Source organism: Mugil cephalus, chromosome 1 (assembly GCF_022458985.1).
Source record: "Mugil cephalus isolate CIBA_MC_2020 chromosome 1, CIBA_Mcephalus_1.1, whole genome shotgun sequence".
Classification (NCBI taxonomy): Eukaryota; Metazoa; Chordata; class Actinopteri; order Mugiliformes; family Mugilidae; genus Mugil; species Mugil cephalus.
This window is the reverse complement of record NC_061770.1, coordinates 27,268,501-27,286,117: the sequence shown is the minus strand read 5'-3', so window position 1 is coordinate 27,286,117 and position 17,617 is coordinate 27,268,501. Positions and strand designations below refer to the sequence as shown.

Genomic DNA, 17,617 nt, shown 5'->3' with positions numbered 1-17,617 from the left:
AACGTCTGCAGGACGTCCCAGACTCAGACCCTGGGTAGACCCTGCTGAACCTGGTCTACCTGTCCCCTCTGGACTCACCTGATAGGTGAACATCTGTGTGGACCTCCCTGGGGGGTTTGTTCCCACGGTGATCAGGACGGGACCCTGAGTCTGGATCTCACTGGGCTGCAGCTCACACACAACCCTGACACACAACGACACACAGCAACACACATCAACACACCTGGACGTCAGACAGGAAACTACAGACCCAGTTCTACCTGGGACCTGGTCCTGTGGTTCAGATGTGACCCCCTACAAACAACAAACAAACTAAATGAGTCCTGTCCAGAGTTGTGTCTGACTTTCTACTGGATCATAAACTCTACATCAGAGTCTGTTGATCCGAGGACCTGTCAGTGTTTAAACCACATGAACACATGAATGGTGGAGTTAATGGGTTCATCCCTGGTCTGAGTGGATGAACGGGTCCAGGTTTATGGACCAGGTTTAACCTGGACCAGGTTTATCTGTGTCACCAGGAACAGGTTCAGGTGTAGTTTTTACTTTCCAAATAGAGACCTGGACCTGGACCTGGACCGGTCCTGGACCTGGACCAGGTCCTGGACGGGTCCTGTGAGAACCCGGTTCGTGGGACGTCTGTAGCCACTGAACGTTACCTGGTGGAGATCTGGTATCCTTCAGGCTGAGGCAGACACTCAACACCTGCCACCGTGACTCCGCCCTCCACATCCTGGTACCTCATGCCCAGGTTAGCCCCGGTGATGGTCACCAGGACTCCGCCCTCCAGAGGACCGGAGACGGGCGTCACCTGGAGATGGGACAGACGGGTTTCTTTACTACATGTTGTGGACTCGTTTCACCTGCTCTTTAATCAACACTTCATCATTTTCCTCTTCAATGAGACTCAGTCACGTATTTATTTTCTCTCTTGTATCATTTATTACTTGTGCTACATGCTGATAAATGACCTGAGTGTTTTAGTGTGACTCTGTAACAGTAATAATTAATTAATACTTGTTAATACGTTTATTAATGATAAACCCTCAAAGGTCAATTTCAGAACCAATGCTTTTATTTTGAAAAGGCAGCAGGTGTCAACCGTCCCCTCTCTAGTAGCGGGACGTCTTGGGGACACACCTTTGTGATCTGAGGGGGAGGACAGGTGTCCACAGGTACGCCGGAGCACGACTGGTTGTAGACGCAGCTGGGGGCGGGGCTACCTGGACACCAGACGCAGCCGTACTCCTCAGGCACCGCCCTGCACTGGGAGCAATCTGATTGGCCGGCGGAGCAGTCGTAGAGCTGGACTGGAAGGACGGGGACACGGACCAGAACTGAGACCCTGAGACCGTCCTCACAAAGGTACACACACACAGACACACACACACAGACACACGTACACACACACAGAGACACACACACACACACACAGACACACACACACACACATACACACAGAGACACACACAGACACACACAGACACACACAGAGACACACACAGACACACATACACACAGAGACACACACACAGACACACACAGAGACACACACACACACACACACACACAGACACACACACAGAGACACACACACACACAGACACACACAGACACACACACATACACACAGACACACACACACACACACACAGAGACACACACAGAGACACACATACACACACACACACAGAGACACACATACACACAGACACACAGAGACACACAGACACACACACACACACAGAGACACGCACACACAGACACACACACACACACATACACACAGAGACACACACACACACATACACACAGAGACACACACAGAGACACACATACACACACAGACACACACAGAGACACACACAAACACACATACACACAGAGACACACACAGACACACACAGAGACACACACAGACACACATACACACACAGGACAACACACACACACACGACAACACAGAGACACACGACCAGAGACAGACACACAGAGATACACAGCACATACACACTACACCAGAGACACACACAGACACACACGACACACACAGACACACACGAACACTACCACAGAAACAGACACAATGAGAACAGCAACTACACGATACAGGACACACAGAACACAGCACAGAGACCACCAGACACACTACAGACACTCACAAGAGACACGACACAGACACAACACATACCACAGAGGACACACTGACACACGACACACTACACGAGCAAACACACACGGACACTACACACACACCAGGCAACAAACACACAGACACAAGCACAAGCACACACACACACACAGACACACACACACACACACACACACACACAGAGACAGGTGAGCGTCTTACGTGTGAGTCCAGGTGAGGTGTCGATGCGTCTTTGTCCTTTACGAAGATAAACAGGAGCTGAAAACTGGAGCCGGCTCACGGAGAACTGGAACTACACAACACACAGGTACACAACACACAGGTACACAACACACAGGTAGTGAGCATCTCAACATAGGTGTGTCTGTGTGTAGTACAGGTGAAGGTGTGTGTTACTTGGTGTGTAGTACAGGTGAAGGTGTGTGTTACCTGGTGTGTAGTGCAGGTGAAGGTGTGTGTTACCTGGTGTGTAGTGCAGGTGAAGGTGTGTGTTACCTGGTGTGTAGTACAGGTGAAGGTGTGTGTTACCTGGTGTGTAGTGCAGGTGAAGGTGTGTGTTACCTGGTGTGTAGTACAGGTGAAGGTGTGTGTTACCTGGTGTGTAGTACAGGTGAAGGTGTGTGTTACCTGGTGTGTAGTGCAGGTGAAGGTGTGTGTTACCTGGTGTGTAGTGCAGGTGAAGGGTGTGTTTACCTGGTGTGTAGTACAGGTGAAGGTGTGTGTTACCTGGTGTGTAGTGCAGGTGAAGGTGTGTGTTACCTGGTGTGTAGTACAGGTGAAGGTGTGTGTTACCTGGTGTGTAGTACAGGTGAAGGTGTGTGTTACCTGGTGTGTAGTACAGGTGAAGGTGTGTGTTACCTGGTGTGTAGTGCAGGTGAAGGTGTGTGTTTACCTGGTGTGTAGTGCAGGTGAAGGTGTGTTACCTGGTGTGTAGTACAGGTGAAGGTGTGTGTTACCTGGTGTGTAGTGCAGGTGAAGGTGTGTGTTACCTGGTGTGTAGTACAGGTGAAGGTGTGTGTTACCTGGTGTGTAGTACAGGTGAAGGTGTGTGTTACCTGGTGTGTAGTACAGGTGAAGGTGTGTGTTACCTGGTGTGTAGTGCAGGTGAAGGTGTGTGTTACCTGGTGTGTAGTGCAGGTGAAGATGTGTGTTACCTGGTGTGTAGTACAGGTGAAGGTGTGCGTCTCATTGTCTCGTGTGTCCTCGGCCGTCAGGTTGATTTTGACGCCTTCGATCTCAACGACACAAACGTACGGAGCCTCGTCCTGAGGAGACAGGACACGGGTCAAACTGAGCTCAGACCAGAATGTCCACAGCTACAGGTGGACGTGTCTCACCGTGAAGACGTCCAGGTTTCGTCCCTGCAGGACCACGGTGGTGCTCAGACCCAACGGCACTAAGGCAGAACTCTGCAGGCTGAAGACCAGAGGACAGGACGAGGGACCAGGAGAGTCCTGAAGACAAGAAGGAGGCTACGTGAGACAGACAGGGACAGAGACAGGGAAGGAGACAGATACAGAGAAAGGGACAGACAGGTTGTCTCACTCTCTGGTTGAGGATGGTGTGTTGGTTGGGACAGATTTGGTTGTGGGTGCAGAGTTGATCCAGAGGACACCAGCTACATGTCCATGGACTGTTGAGACAGGCCAGACACCTGGAAGACATCATCATCTTCATCATCTTCATCATCATCATCATCATCTTCATCATCATTATCATCATCATCATCATCATCATCATCTTCATCTTCATCATCATCACATCACATCATATCATCATCATATCTCACATCATCATCATCATATCATCATCATCATCACATCATCATCATCATCATCATCATCATCATCATCACCATCATCATCCCTCATCATCATCATCACTCATCACTTCATCATCATCATCATCATCATCATCATCACCCTCATCATCATCATCATCATCACATCTTCACATCACATCATCATCATCATCATCATCATCATCATCATCATCATCATCATCATCATCATCATCATCATCATCATCATCATCATCATCATCATCTTCATCATACTGGGACTCTTACTGGGAGCTCTGGTTCAGTCGACTCACGGCTCCACAGTCGTAGAAGGTCATGTTGCCCGTGGCGACGGTCACGTGACCGAACGTCAGTGACACGGGGAGGATCATGTGATCTGCAGGCGTGAAGGTAGAGGAGTCACTCATGACCAGATCAGAGACGGAGGCGCTGCAGAGACTCGGGGGTTTCGTACTCACCACTTCCTGTCGGCATGGCTGGGAGGAGCTGGGGCGCGGGTGATTGACAGGTGATGCTGGTTCCTGTGACGACGGCAGGATGAGGTGGGAGGACGCCGAAGACACAGGACAGAGACTCCGCCTCCGTTAGGGCGGGAAGCTGGAGGACTGACAGTGTTACCTAGGAGACAGGGACACGATGAGTGGAACCAGGAACCACCAAACAGGTTCCTGGGCTGGTTCAGCTTAGCACTGATTCTCGGTTTTCCACCATTTATGGGGCCTGAAAGAACTGGTTTTTGATGGTTCTTTGAGGCATCTTCATGGGTTCATTGTAGAACCATTTACTGGAAGGAACCTCTCGGTAAATTGTTATTTGTGGAACCAAAATGGTTCTTCAATGGCATCACCTTAAAGAACCATTTTTGGTTCAGATTGAACCTTTGTTTTTCAGAGAGTAAACCGGTTCCAGTACCAAACTGGTTCCAAACTGGTTCCAAAATCGAACCGGTTCCAGTCTGGTTCCACGATGGGGTTACAGACCAAACCAGATGCATAGATATCACCATGGCAACGGGTCAATAAAGACCAGAGTCTCCTGAAGGACGGACCCTGACCTGGTCAGCTGCTTCTCACCTGCGTCTGCTCATCTTTGCTCTGATTGGCCGGCGTCACGCTCTGCACCGTCACGCACCGATTGGCCGGCTTGAAGCTCCACAGCCAGTGGTTGGGCTGCAGGTGGCGCTCACACTCGTGTTTACGGGAACATCTGGAGGAAAGACAGCGCGCGGCCGGTGATGAGAAGATCAACATCAGCAACGTGGACGTCTGTGTGAGGTGTGAAGACGAGGACGTACCTGCCCTCCAGGACACACCAGCCACAGTACGGGTCTCTGACAGCGAGACAGGACCAACAGTCCGTCTGTCTCTCACAGGACGAGACGGGAACCTTGGACAGCTGAGAGACAGACAGACAACGGTTTGGTTTCACTTCTCTGCTTGAACCATAGACAGCACATAAAGATGCAGAGCGCCCCCTGGTGGCTGGAGGCTGTAGTATAGCTCATAAGCTCCACCCCCTCCATGTTGGTGGGCGGGACTTGGGCCAAATAAATTATGTTCATGGATGGTTTCAGTCATTCCACGTAGTTAATGTAATGTTGATGAATGTTCTAGTGTCATTTTTTCTGATAAGTTTTGTTTTAGTTCGTTATTTGGTTTAGAAACAGGATGTGACATCATGGCGACCACCAGTTAAACCGCGAGAGATTTTAAAAATAAGTTCAGTGTATAATCCAACATTTCCTCGTAGCTGGTGGAGGTGGAGCAGAGCGTAGGATTCATTAATTAACGGAACACACTTGTGAGTCTGGAGGGAGTGTGGGCGGGGCATCCACATCGTGGCTCCGCCCTCAGGCCGTACTGATCAGACTCTGGCTCCAAATTCACGGGAAAAATGCATCAGTTTGATCAATGAGAGGAAGTGGAGACGTGGCGTCCACATTTTATACAGTCTATGCTCTCACCCGGCCGCTGGTCAGGACGTAAACGTGCTGCTGGCTCTCGTCCAATAGGAGGTCAGCGCTGATGGCACTGCCGGCGTCGTCCACCAACACACTGCCGTAGAGATCACCTGACCGGTCGGAGTGCACCAACACCTGCAACACAGACACCAGTTATCAGCCAAAACATAACGACCGGACCTCAGACAAGATCTGGATCAAGCAGAAACTACACGGTCTGTGTCAGGGCTCCATCAGCTCTCCGGTGTTACATGTTTGGTTCGAGACCCAAAAGTTTATAATGATCCATGCCTGGACCAGAGGTCACCATGGAGACAACTTCCTGCTTCCAGTTACTATGGGATGCTTGACTGCTGCCTTATATTTATATTCTCTATGTTTTTAGTTGGAGTCTCAAACAGAAACTAAACATCTAAACCTTTGTCTGGTTGTCAGTCCCCCAGGTGCATTCTGGGTAAGGAGTGTGTGTGATTAATTATTAAGAGGCTCGTTATTATTAACTCGTCTGTGAGGACCTTTTCAACGCGCCCCCATCGTCTGTCCCAGGACTGGACCACATGTCCCAGAATGCCCCTGGGGGACCACTAACCATCTGAGCGCGCTCCCATGTGACGCGCCTCAGGCTCATTAACAACAACACAAGCAGATTTAAAGCTTTGCTCAAAGGCACGCTGGCCACCATGGACCCAAACCATCCAATGGGGGAGGGGGGGTGGAGATATGACAAGGGGGAATAAAAAGGAGGGGGGTGAAGAAAAACAGAGGAGAGATGAGTTAAGAGGGAGGGGGAGGAGGGAGACCTTGGACAGTCGTCCGTCTCTGTCTCCCAGGAAAGCGATGGAGTGTCCCGCCTCCGTTGCCGTGGTGACAGCAGTCAGCTGGGTGGCAGAGGTGATGGTGGGCGTGGCCGCGAGGGGCACGGAGCTGGCGATGGGGTTGGGGGTGTGTTCCCCCCCACAGGGGTACTCTGAGAGAGAGACCTTAGAGACAAATGGACAGAGACAAAAGTGACCAGAAGTATGTGGACGGTCCAACGACAGACAATAACACTATGGATACTAACACATGTGTGTGTGTGTGTGTGTGTGTGTGTGTGTGTGTGTGTGTGTGTGTGCGTGTGCGTGTGTGTGTGTGTGTGTGTGTGTGTGTCAGACCCATCCAGATGTATGATTGACAGATGCTGCCGCCTCTAATCCACTCAGTATTAAGGTCAACAGGAGACAGACAGATGTAAATATATAAACACGATGCTAATGGTGATGCTAATGATGATGCTAATGTTGATGCTTATGGTGAAGCTAGTGATGATGCTAATGATGATGCTAATGTTGATGCTTATGGTGAAGCTAGAGGTGATGCTAATGGCGATGCTAATGGTTATGCTAATGATGATGCTAATGTTGATGCTTATGGTGAAGCTAGTGGTGATGCTAATGGTGATTTAATGATGATGCTACGTAGTGGAATGACATCTTGATCCTGAGTGGAGTCAGGACGTCCCATGTTTGTTTACCTTTGGTAATTTGAGACATTTTGAGGACACCGCGTACTCGATGTAGGCCTCTTCCTGCCCGCTATTGCCCCGCCCCCCCTCCGTGTAGCACACTTCCTGCGCCCTCCGCAGCATTGCGTCCAGCTCCGCCATCCCATAGATGCACAGCGCCGAGCGACTCGTGGCCACAGGTGTTGACGCCTGCCCCGCTGCCATGACGACAAACAGGGCGGGCTCACCTGAGTGGTTGCCTAGCCACGCCCCCTGTGCCAGGTTGTAGCCGCCATCACAAAGCAGCGGCACCTCCACGTATGAGTAGAAGCTCCGGTCGGAGGTGCAGAGCCGGGAGGCGTAGGTCCGGTACTCCTTTTTGTGCCACATGTCCCGCCGCGAGAACAGGAAGTAGACATGCTTGCCATGAGCGACGGCCTTCACAAAGTGGTTGTTGTACTCAGAGTAACTTCCCACGACCAGTTTCCCCAGCTCCTCCTCCTGGGAGAACGCCCGGCGAGGGGGGGGCACCGGGAAGAGGCGCCGCGTCGTGATTGGTGGGATGTCGCCAGGGCCTTTGCTGGTGTAGCCTCGACCAACCAGCATCAGGCGCAACACACCGTCAGCTCCGCCCCCTTCCTGTTTGTTGCTGGTAGTTATCACCACGCCGACGGTGGAGACCCGGGGGTCGTTAGCGGCGACATACTGAGTGTCGACTGGGTTGGACGTCTGGTAGATGAGCTGAGAGATGTTGGACAGACTCCTGCAGGGACAAAGAGGACATGCAGTCAGGTTACCATGGTGACCTGAGTCCCAGAAGGTACAGTTTACTGGGTTGCTGTGATGACATGGCAACCTGACCCACCCCTTCTCACAGACCGGTGATGCTAGTGATGATGCTAGTAATTATGCTAGTGGTGATGCTAGTAATGCTGCTAATGGTGATGTTAATGATGATGCTAGTGATGATGCTAGTTTACTGGGTTGCAACATGGCGACCTGACTCACCTCTTCTCACAGATTCCCTGGTAAAGTGACCCACACACTATCAGACTCCCTGGCTCCGCCCCTTGCCCCGGCTCCAGCAGCAGCAGCTTGTTGTGGTTGTGAGTGGGTGTGGCTGAGCGGCAGTCCTGGGGGACAATGGGGGGGAGGCAGTCGGGGGAGTCCAGTTGAGGGCCGGTCGTCACATGAGACACCATCTTCAAGTCCAACGTCATCTGGTACAGGTGATCGACCCCGCCCACATACAGAAACCCCGCCCCCGGGTCCAGCAGCAGGTGGGACAGGGGGTCTCCCTCTAGCTCCACCCACTGCACCGAGGCGTCTGCAGGGTGGGAGGGAGGGGGAAGGAGGAGGAGGAGGAGGAGGAGGAGTGATGGGGCGATGGAGGAGGCCAACATGGCAGCTCCTCTTTATCTGCAACAGAAATGAAAACTCAGCTGAGTTCAACGTCTCCTGTGGCTGATTTTTAGGTTGTGACGCACCAGTTGACAATCACTGCTCTAGAGGACAGTAGAGCACACATGTCGACATGTTGGAAAACCAGAACATAACGGATATAAACTCCAGAGCATAAAGTTGAAGACATGTCAATATGTCATTATTTGAAATAGTTTGTTGTTGTTGCGCCCTCATCTCCAAGAACTAGCTGAGATTCTGACTGAAATGCTAATGGTTTCGCAAGTGGTGATGCTAATGGTGACATTAGCCGTGATGCTAAAGGTGATGCTAATGGTGAAGTTGATGGTGATGCTAATGGTGACATTAGCTGTGATGCTAAATGTGATGCTAATGGTGAAGTTGATGGTGATGCTAATGGCTAGCATGACAGCAGCAGACTTCAATTCTACACGACTGATGCTATTTACAAACATCTTTTCTAATTAAATTAATTTGTTTTTGAACTGTTTGTTGCAGCTTAATTATTTGTTTCTTTATTATTATTATTGTTATTGCTATAATTAACCTGAGTCTTCCTCAGTGCTTCCTCCCTCAGATCAGAGCTGAACCGTATGTAAATTCACCTCCGCTCTGATTCCCCGTCTCCCTCCAGATGTTAAGAAAACATTTTGCTGAATCATGATTTTTTATTTTTTATTTATTTATATATTTTTACATCCAACGGTCAAAACTGTAACAGCCTCTGGTGGCGTCACCATGGCAACAAACCCGTATCCACGGCAACGTTGAAACTTGCGGCGGGATGCTTGGTGGTTGGGGCTCTCGGGGCAGAGATCACATGTTGTCTCCGACTCGGAGACGTTCACGGGAACTTGAGAGGGATTGTGAACGTGCCTCCTGGTGAAGCTGGAACAAGTCGTCTTTCTTTCAGCTCCCGCTCACAGACACAAACCTCCCGTCCACCATGTGTCTGAGCGACTCTGATCTAAATGACGTTCACGGTTCAGAACCAGATCCTGTCTCATGGAAATCAGATGCACGGAAACTCATTTCCATCAACATCCTCCAACCAACACAGAAGCCCTTGTTTCTTATGATCCTGCTGGATCACAGCCGCTGCCATTCCAGACCAGCTCAACCATCCAGCCCACGCTTTATTATTTCTGTTGGTTTGTTAATGGCTCCCCACCTCAAATATCCATCACGATACCTGACGACAGGGAAACATCCAGTTCTTGTTCTCTAGAGCAAAACTATTATCAAGAATAAGAACATATATTACGTCCATGACGGCGTCTCCATTAAACTAAATGTGAATCAGAACAAATGAAACAGTGAATGGGATCAAACTGACCCCAGAGAAAATAGGAGGCAGCATAGAACCAACAACCCTCAGGCTGTGATGCTAACCAATGCTAAAGGTTGCTAACAGCCACTTCAACAGCCTGGTTTAGTTAGGAGGACGATGTGAGTGGAAACATGCTAGCTGCTAGCATCACCATTAGCATCACCACAACAACAGCTGCTGCTGCTACAACGACCAGAAACCTGCCGTCACCCAGCAGCTCGTACTTCTTCTCATCACAGCTTTTCTTTGATTAGTATAATTATGTTTAACTCTGACGTGCACCGTGTGTTCAACGTGTGTTCTCATCTCCTGCTCGTATATTTCTGCCCTCTGCTCTGTTACGTTCATATAATAAATCCCACTGGATTTAAGGCTAAAGGAGAAAAAAAAAACCTTCATGTTTTTGTCCCAACAGACAAAGAACGACAAGAGAAAATGTTTGGGAAAAACTACAGAGGAGGAGAAACAGCTGGACTGATGCAGGATGAGGAGGAGGCTAAGCTAAGCTAAGCTAAGCTACGCTAAGCTAGCCTGTGCAGCTGGACTGAGGCTGCACCACATCTCTATTCCATCAGCTCGTCCTCTCTCTGTGTCGTCCCTCCTGCTGGGTGTTGGTTCAGAGTTCCAGTCTGTTTAACTTCCCCCAGTGCATGCTGGGAAACACCCGCAGAGGCCTCAGGATACAAACACACACAGGCTCCAGCATTTCCATGGTAATACTGAACATCCGCACACGCTCTGTATGCTAATAACTTCCTCCTCCTTCAGCCTGTGTGTGTGTGTGTGTGTGTCTGTGTGTGTCTGTGTGTGTGTCTGTGTGTGTGTGTGTGTGTGTGGGGGGGGGGGGTCATCTATAATTCATGCTGCAGAGAAAGAGTTATGTGCCATCAGAAAGTAAAACGAGAGAGTGAGCCTTAAAGTTTGAGGAAAGAAAGAGAGAGAGGTTATAAGAAGGACAGAAGAAGGAGGTGGGGGTGGGGGGGGGGTGGGGGGGTTGAGCTGGAGGCGATGAAATGTTAAAAAACCATGAAAAAAAAATCATGTTTGATCTGTTGAATTCAGATGAGCCCCCCCCCCCCCCCCCCAGATACTAGAGACGTCCAGAGATGAACACGAACACGAAGATGGAATCAGAGAAACCGTCCTGTTTTATCCGGGACCTGGAATCGTCCATGTCTCTAATTTATAAAGTGAAAATGAAACGATCAATAACCAAGAAGAGAATCTGCATCTCTGTGACTTCAGGATCCTGAAGACGTTTAATGAATCAAAGTGTGGACAGACGGAGCAAAGACCCGTTCAGCCATTTAATTCATGTGTTCATCTGCTTTAAACACCGACACGTCCTCAGATCAACAGACTCTGATGTAGAGTTTATGATCCAGAAGGAAGTGGAAACTGTCCTCTGACCTGCAGCAGAGACACAACTATGGACACTATGGACACTATGGACACTATGGACACTATGGATCCTGGACACTATGGACACTATGGACACTATGGATCCTGGACACTATGGACACTATGGACACTATGGATCCTGGACACTATGGACACTATGGACACTATGGATACATGGACACTATGGACACTATGGACACTATGGACACTATGGATCCTGGACACTATGGACACTATGGACACTATGGATACATGGACACTATGGACACTATGGATACATGGACACTATGGACACTATGGACACTATGGACACTATGGATACATGGACACTATGGACACTAATTACATTAGAACAGCATTTCAACATATGTATGTGGAAAAATAATTTAGTGCAACAACGACTAAGGAGCTAATAAAGGGAATATCACAGGAGCTTGTTGTTACCATTTACACACGGGGCGGCCATCTTGGAAACTTAACTCGGGCGTAGTGAGAGACTCTACGACTCTACGACTTTCAGAGGAGAAAATCAGACGTCAGGGACGTTCCAATCAAAGACTGGATTCATTATTACACAGCATTAGATGTTACAGGCTAGCAGTCAGCTAGCAGCTAGCAGCCAACACAACACACCAGCTAACTAGCCTAGCCAACGAATGGAGATCACCTTTATATGAGCCCTTTAAGCCGGGGGTCTGCAAAATGTCGTGAAGTACTCACAGCGACAATGGAGACTTTAGACTGATAGTAACATAGAGTAAAACTCCCTCCCAGACATGAAACATCTTTAAGACTCTGTGACCATGTGACCAGGTGACCCTTTGACCATGTGACCCTGTGACCAGGTGACCCTGTGACCAGGTGAACATGTGACCCTGTGACCATGTGACCATCTCGCGCTTCGTCTGAGCTCCAGGTGTTTTGCTCAGCCAGTGGTAACCGTGGTAACGGAGGCTACGATGCTGCAGGTGTGAGCACAGAAACAGGTTTACTCTGATAATTCACTCCACTTTCTGTTCCTGTCACACCCCCCCCCCTCCTCCTCCTCTTCCTCTTCTTTTTAATTCTCTCGTGGGTCCTCTCCTCCTCCTCCTCCCCCCCCTCCTCTCCTCCTCCCCCCCTCCTCTCTCTATGTAAATGAAGGACAGGCTGCTTTCAGCACAGTGAGGTGATGATTACAGGCTTCCTCACCTCAGGCTCCCCCCTCCTCCCTCCTCCCCCCTCCTCCCCCCTCCTCCTCCTCCTCCTCTGCTGAATCTGTGACTGGGTTCCTGTCTGTGAAGTTAAATTCCTTCTCTTTGTTCAGTTCCTGTCTGCCCACCCCCTCCCAACTCCTAAACCTGGCTCCTGGTTCCTGGTTCTGGTTCCCCTGGGATGGTCCCTGTCCCGGATTAGGGGTTTCTAGTTCCTGGTTCCTGGTCCTGGCTCAATCCTAGTCCTGGTCCTGGTCCTAATCCAGGTTCTTAGTTCCTAGTTCCTGGTCCTGGACACACCTTCAAATGTCCACATCCTCTGCTGCCTCCTCATTTTTTCCTGCTTCATGAACATTTTCTTATCTTAGTTATTATTCACACACACACACACACACACACACACTCACACACACACACACACACACACACACACACCCTGGGTTTAAATCCCAGTGGGATGAGTGTGTGTCATATTGTCAGATGATATCAAACAGTTCTCGTCTCCACCAGAAAATATTCATGAGCTCAACAGGGGAGAGTGTGTGTGTGTGTGTGTGTGTGTGTGTGTGTGTGTGTGTGTGTGTGTGTGTGTGTGTGTGTGTGTGTGTGCGTGTGTGTGTGTTGAGGGTGTCGTCATAAAGTAGTTTCCCAGACGAGCTCACTCTACTGTTCACGCTCCCTTCATCATCATCGTCTTCATCATCATCCTGTCCACAGGAAGTCAATTTGTCGCCGTGGAGACGCAGCCCGTTGCTGCAGGGACATGATAAGTTGTTTAAACACAAACACCCATCCTCCATTATTAGCGTGGTTACCGTGGAGACGAGGGGCGTGGCGGGGGGGGCGAGGGGGGGTACAGTTAATATTTCTCTTTCCCTCCTTATTTCCTTCCTTCCTTCCTTCATTACTTCCTCTCAGACTATGATGGTGGTGTTTGTCGTGGGCCGCTCCTCATCTTCACTCTGTCTCACTCTCTGGATTATCTCTGGATTATTTGTGGCTTCCAGACTCTAGAGATGGATGTGGAACCTTTTCCAACTCTTTTCCTGAGCTCCTCACAAAGCTCCTTTGTCCTTTTCCATCACACACTTCAACACAAACATGAGACAAATCCCTGATTTATAGAAACTGAACCAGGACCTGAGTCTGATTGATGGAAACGTCTCTGGTTTAATCCTGACATGTAACATTGTGTGTTTTTAGTCTCGTGTGTGGACGCCCGGGACGGTTGATGTGGTGTCCGTGGGTCCTCAGCAGATCTGTCTGAACTTCTGCCTGTGATCGATGAAAGGAGCTAATTCCTGTTTTGTGCTCAGGCTGAAGAATCGTCTCCCAACAGCTGAGCTGCTATCGCTGCATCTCCGCCTTTAATCTGGATTAAACCCTGTTTGTATTCACACCACATGTAAACGCACACACACACGAAACCGGGAGCGTTTGACAGGAGGATCAGATCAGAATAAAGAGTTTAATCCCAAACACAAGATGAGAATAATAAGGGAATAACAGCAGATTAGCAGGGAAACAACAACAGCTCCAGCCTCTAAAAATACCAGAAAGTCTGGAAATAAACGAGTGATCACATGAATCAGGATCAGGGACGGTTTCATCTGCTTCAGTTTAAACTCAGCGACTCAGAGACACGAGAGGAGCCTCAGAGATTCACTCAGGATAACTCCTTCCTTCCTTCCTTCCTTCCTTCCTTCCTTCCTTCCTCCCTTCCTTTCCTTCCTCCCTCCCTCCTTTCCTTTCCTTCCTTCCTCCCTTCCTTCCTTCCTTCCTTCCTCCTTCCTTCCTTCCTCCCTCCCTCCCTTCCTTCCTTCCTTCCTTCCTTCCTTCCTTCCTTCCTTCCTTCCTCCTTCCTTCCTTCCTTTCTTCCTCCCCTCCTTTCCTTCCTTCCTTCCTTCCTCTGCAGTTGTAGACCTGATCTGAGTCAAACCTCCACAAACTGAATACTGATCACTAAAAACATGAAATATTAATAACTACAAGACTTTGATACTCAAACTATAACACACACACACACACACACACACACACACACACACACACACACACACACACACACACACACACTGACATCTGTCTGTGTGAGGAACGTGTGAACAAGTGCTGGGAGGTGATGGGTGTTAATGATACTGATGCTGATTCCATCACTAACAGAGTGTGTGTGTGTGTCTGTGTGTGTGTGTGTGTGTGTGTGTGTGTGTGTGTGCAGTCAGTGGTTTTGATCAGTGTGTGATGTTGTGGGTTTAGCTCCGCCTCCTCGTCACCTCCCTGCAACACCTTCAGTCCCTGCAGCTTCTTCTTCTTCTTTCTCTTCTTACACATTCACTTCCTCCTCCTCTTCCTCCTCCTCCTCCTCCTCCTCTTCCTCCTCCTCCCTCCCCCCCCCCCCTCCTAATCCCTACGGTTCACAGGACCATCCTCCACCCTGCTGCAGGGGGGTCCACAGGGACCAGCTCCTTCATCAGACTCTGACCCCCAGGCTAACCCCCCCCCCATAGACCTGATCCCAGCTGCAGAGAAAATCACTGAAAATGTTTTTATTGTCCAGATAATGTTTCATTTGGTCCAAGTGTCTCCAGGTCTGAGTCCAGAGTCCTGACATCTTCACCTTCATCTTCATCCTCATCTTCACCTTCATCTACATCCTCATCCTCATCCTCATCCTCATCTTCACCTTCACCCTCATCCTCATCCTCATCCTCATCCTCATCCTCATCCTCACCTTCATCTTCACCTTCATCCTCATCTTCATCTTCATCTACATCCTCATCTTCACCTCCATCTACATCTTCATCCTCCTCCTCATCTTCACCTTCCTCCTCTTCCTCCTCCTCCTCCTCTTCCTCCTCATCCTCCTCCTCTTCCTCAGACCTCTGAGTCGCTGCTAATAACAGTAATAATCTAGAGTATAATAATAATGACGAGCAGAAACTCCTGAGCTGCTGCGCCCAGACCCTCCATTAAATCACCCTGATTCGTTGTCATGACAACAACACAAAGACGAGTCAGGAGCTGGAACAACAGCTGGACGGGTTAAAAAAATCATCAATAAATAAATAAATAAACGGAGCAGGAATCTAACAGGAAGTCGACCTCCAGCCGCCGTCACCCTGAGACTGGAGAACGGATTCAAAGGAGACGAGAGAGAGAGAGAAGGGCTCTGCACCAGGGAGGAGGGGGGGGGGGGGGGGGAGGGGGGGGGCAGTTATATTAAACCAACTCCACCCTCCTCCCTCCACCCTCCACCCTCCTCCCTCCTCCCTCCTCCCCGACACACACTTAACAAGCGTGAACTGCTCCATTATGTGTTTATGAGCAGAATTTTTACAAGATTAAAACAAGGCTTTGAAGGTGGTTGGTGGGGGGGGCAGGGAGGAGGGGGGAGGAGTTTAATCAACATGGACACATGAAGGGAGGTGAATGAATGAATGAATGAATGAATGAAGTCATGACTTTGTCTCAAACGTCTGAACTAAATATTTTGATCTCGTTAGGAGCTCATTCTGCAGCGGCCAATCAGATGATTTGAGGGCGGGGCTTAATGAACTGAAGAGGAACAGACGTCAGGTGATGGACTCAGACTGGATCTGATCAGTCTGGGTTCAGGTCTCATCCGACTCCCTTAGAGTCCTGTAAATACATCTCCTACATCTCCTCCCGTCCTCAAACTAGATCCAACCACAAGGTTCAGACCTTCAGCCGGGAACCGGGAACCAGGAACCAGGAACCAGGTGAGAACAGAACAAACCAGAGAACTGTCCCAGGAACTCGCTGACTGAACCAGTGAACTACACGTCCCAGCAGCCCAGGGTTCAGACTGTAACGCCGCCCTCAGATCATCACTGCAACTTCTTCACTGCTGCTGTTTGCAGGATTAAATTCGACTGTGCAAACTGTTTGTGGAAGTGACTGTTAGTCACGACCGTCTTTCTCAAAATACAAGTGATATTTCTGAAATTTCCATGAAGTCCAGCTGCTCTTTGTTTCCATTACGAACGTAACTCTGCTCATGTCCCATAATTCTCTGAAACTCTTCACTCTGAGGGAGATGGATTCGGATGAACTGGTCACATGACCCCTGCATCGTCTCCAGTGACATCATATTCTAACCTACGTACAGTCCGTAACAACTCCTCCCAAACACTAGGTGGTGCTGTGTCTTTTAAGTCAGTCTTTATTGATTCAAAAGTATCAATTAGAAAAAAATATGGAGGAGATGGAGAAGCAGCTGGAAACAAACTGGACCAATCACAGCTCTGGTTGTACTTCTGTGGAGCTACGTTAGCGAGGATGCTAAGGTCTGTGCTAACGTCGCAGCTGTGAGGACGTACGCTGCATCACTTCTGATCCAACCTTCACCTGCAGGAATGAAGTAGTTGGTGGAAACGCTGTGATGGTTCCCGGCCTGAGCTCAACCACACGACCAAGCTTAGAAGTTGTGTCATTTCCACCACAGGAAGCCTGCAGGTACCACACACGGTGCATTTTCTGCTGCACAAACATTTTCTGCTGCACAAACTTCACACGTCCTCAGCGTTTCCTGAGCCTCGCGTTACCGTTTCTGAGCTCACTGCAGGAGATCAGCTGATCAGACACCAGCAGCTCCAGCTCCTTCTTCAGACCTGTACGAGTTTCTGAAGGTCTGTTTCTTTGTGCGTTCTCGTTTGTTGTCGTTTGCAAGTTCAGAGTAAAAAACCTGAATCAAAGAATCAGGGACCGGAACATTTTTACATCAGCGTCTGCAGCGTTTCTCTGGAGTCAAGTGTGAAAGTTTAGCAGCGGCGTGAACGGACCCGGACCCAGAACCAGAACCAGACCCAGACCAAGACCAAGACCAAGACCCAGACCCAGACCCAGAGTCATAGC

The 17,617-nt window shown here is 49.5% G+C and overlaps 1 protein-coding gene across 2 annotated transcripts in view; it reads right to left on the bottom strand.

The window, feature by feature from the left end:
* The window catches only part of plxnb3 (plexin B3), a 51,159-nt gene that overhangs the window by 15,180 nt on the left and 18,362 nt on the right, over positions 1–17,617 (bottom strand). For both annotated transcript variants that reach the window (XM_047585584.1, XM_047585575.1), the window contains 15 exons: positions 8,405–8,815; positions 7,427–8,159; positions 6,714–6,893; positions 5,917–6,048; positions 5,248–5,348; positions 5,027–5,159; positions 4,412–4,571; positions 4,221–4,329; positions 3,698–3,806; positions 3,490–3,606; positions 3,307–3,417; positions 2,354–2,444; positions 1,141–1,310; positions 660–811; positions 79–184 (listed from right to left, as the gene is read on the bottom strand). In XM_047585584.1, coding sequence (XP_047441540.1) covers positions 79–184; positions 660–811; positions 1,141–1,310; positions 2,354–2,444; positions 3,307–3,417; positions 3,490–3,606; positions 3,698–3,806; positions 4,221–4,329; positions 4,412–4,571; positions 5,027–5,159; positions 5,248–5,348; positions 5,917–6,048; positions 6,714–6,893; positions 7,427–8,159; positions 8,405–8,799 — 2,799 coding nt within the window. In that variant the 5' untranslated portion in view covers positions 8,800–8,815. The remainder of the gene's footprint in view (positions 1–78; positions 185–659; positions 812–1,140; positions 1,311–2,353; positions 2,445–3,306; positions 3,418–3,489; positions 3,607–3,697; positions 3,807–4,220; positions 4,330–4,411; positions 4,572–5,026; positions 5,160–5,247; positions 5,349–5,916; positions 6,049–6,713; positions 6,894–7,426; positions 8,160–8,404; positions 8,816–17,617) is intronic.